At 44.1% G+C, this 1,513-nt stretch overlaps 1 protein-coding gene across 1 annotated transcript in view; it reads right to left on the minus strand.

Moving 5' to 3' along the window:
* wwc3 (WWC family member 3) overlaps positions 1-1,235 on the minus strand; it is a 25,193-nt gene extending 23,958 nt beyond the window's left edge. The window contains exon 1 of the mRNA XM_015392079.1: positions 1,137-1,235. Coding sequence (XP_015247565.1) covers positions 1,137-1,159 — 23 coding nt within the window. The 5' untranslated portion in view covers positions 1,160-1,235. The remainder of the gene's footprint in view (positions 1-1,136) is intronic.
* Between the last annotated feature and the right edge of the window lie 278 nt (positions 1,236-1,513).

The following is a 1,513-nucleotide window of genomic DNA, read 5'->3' on the forward strand; positions in this document are numbered from 1 at the left end:
GTTTCTCTCGTTCTGCCAGAAGAGCAGGGTATCAGTGGGGGAAACCTTAAAAGCTTTAAGTTTTTAAGTTACTTGTAAACATAAAGTGGCACAAGGATGACTAATAGATATCAACAAACTCCTGTCTTCTTTACGGCTTGTAGTGATAATTACTCGATGTAAAAGTGGTTTGCACACCAGAAACAGTTTATCAGTTGATCTGACATGGACAAGAATTAGCTTTATTGCTGACCACAGCTAAGATTAACTAGGACAAAAAAGGACAACAACAATATAAACAACCTAGAGGGTCAGTCCTGTTCTCTACCCTAACAATCCACAGAGAACAATGGGACACCGACACACCAGCAGGAAAAGTCACAAACACGCCTACGAGCACGTATACACATCAGCATACTCCAAGAGGGGGGGTGTGTGGGGGGTAGGCAAGGCTTTTTTGCAAGCTGTGTATTCTCCTGGCTATTCTGGGAATCACTTGAGTCGTGTATTATCTAAGAGATAAGCAACTCTTTACCAGGACTCAGGAAGTGCTGAGGAATTTGCTGCCAGATATCTTAGTGTTTTTTAAGCTGCTTTGTAAACCCCCCCCCCCAATGGAACAACTTCCTCTCCAGGCTGAACCTTACCTCCCTGCACTCCACTGGTGCATCCTCTTCCTGAGGTGGAGTCCCCTTTTCCATCAAAAAAAAAAAAAAACTCCCTCCATTTGGCTTTTCTCAAAAGCTCTTTTTTTCCCCTCTTGCTCAGAGGTGGAGCTTCTATTTCTAACAAGAAATTTGCTTTGAAACCTTCCCAGTACAGCCTTGTGAATGTGTGGAAAAGAGACACACAAAGAGAAATAACAAAAAATTTGTAGAGCTTCAGATAAGGTGCAACATACAAAAATCTGATTGAAAAGATTTTTTTATTCTAAAAAGGTTCTCCTTTCAGTTTTTGAAACTAGTTTTTGTATATAAGATAAGATTAAAAAGAGAAACAGAAACACCAAGAGACAGACTTTAGGGGAAGAGACCAAACAGAGGGAAGAGGCTGCTGGGTGGGGAGCAGCAGGGCCAAGTGTAGGAAGGAGAAGGTTGGCCATGGGAGGAAGGGTGGACCCCGAACACAAAGACACACAGAGGCAGAGGAACACTCACTCCTGCAGGGTCTCCACTCCCATTTCCTTATACTGCAGCTCCTGCTTCACCTGGGCCAGCTCCTGCTTCAGTCTGGAGAGCTGCGGACACAAGCGAGCGCCGGGTTACCATGGTGCACAATGGGCTTCTCTCACCGCTGCCCAGATAAAAACTGCTTAGTCATGACTATTGGCATACAGGAATGCTCAACTATGTTTTTACAGAGGTGTGCACACACTGAGGGCTTCTCTCATGAAAAGGTTTTGGACTGAAACACGGAAACCTTGACCCTGATGAGCATCGGTTAAAAAAAAAATCCCAATGTTCAACGGAATAGTACACCCAAAACATGATTAGCCTTCATTTTCTACTCACCCCCATGCTGAACAACACTCTGG

This window comes from Cyprinodon variegatus, unplaced genomic scaffold, assembly GCF_000732505.1.
Source record: "Cyprinodon variegatus isolate N-32 unplaced genomic scaffold, C_variegatus-1.0 Scaffold572, whole genome shotgun sequence".
Classification (NCBI taxonomy): domain Eukaryota; kingdom Metazoa; phylum Chordata; class Actinopteri; order Cyprinodontiformes; family Cyprinodontidae; genus Cyprinodon; species Cyprinodon variegatus.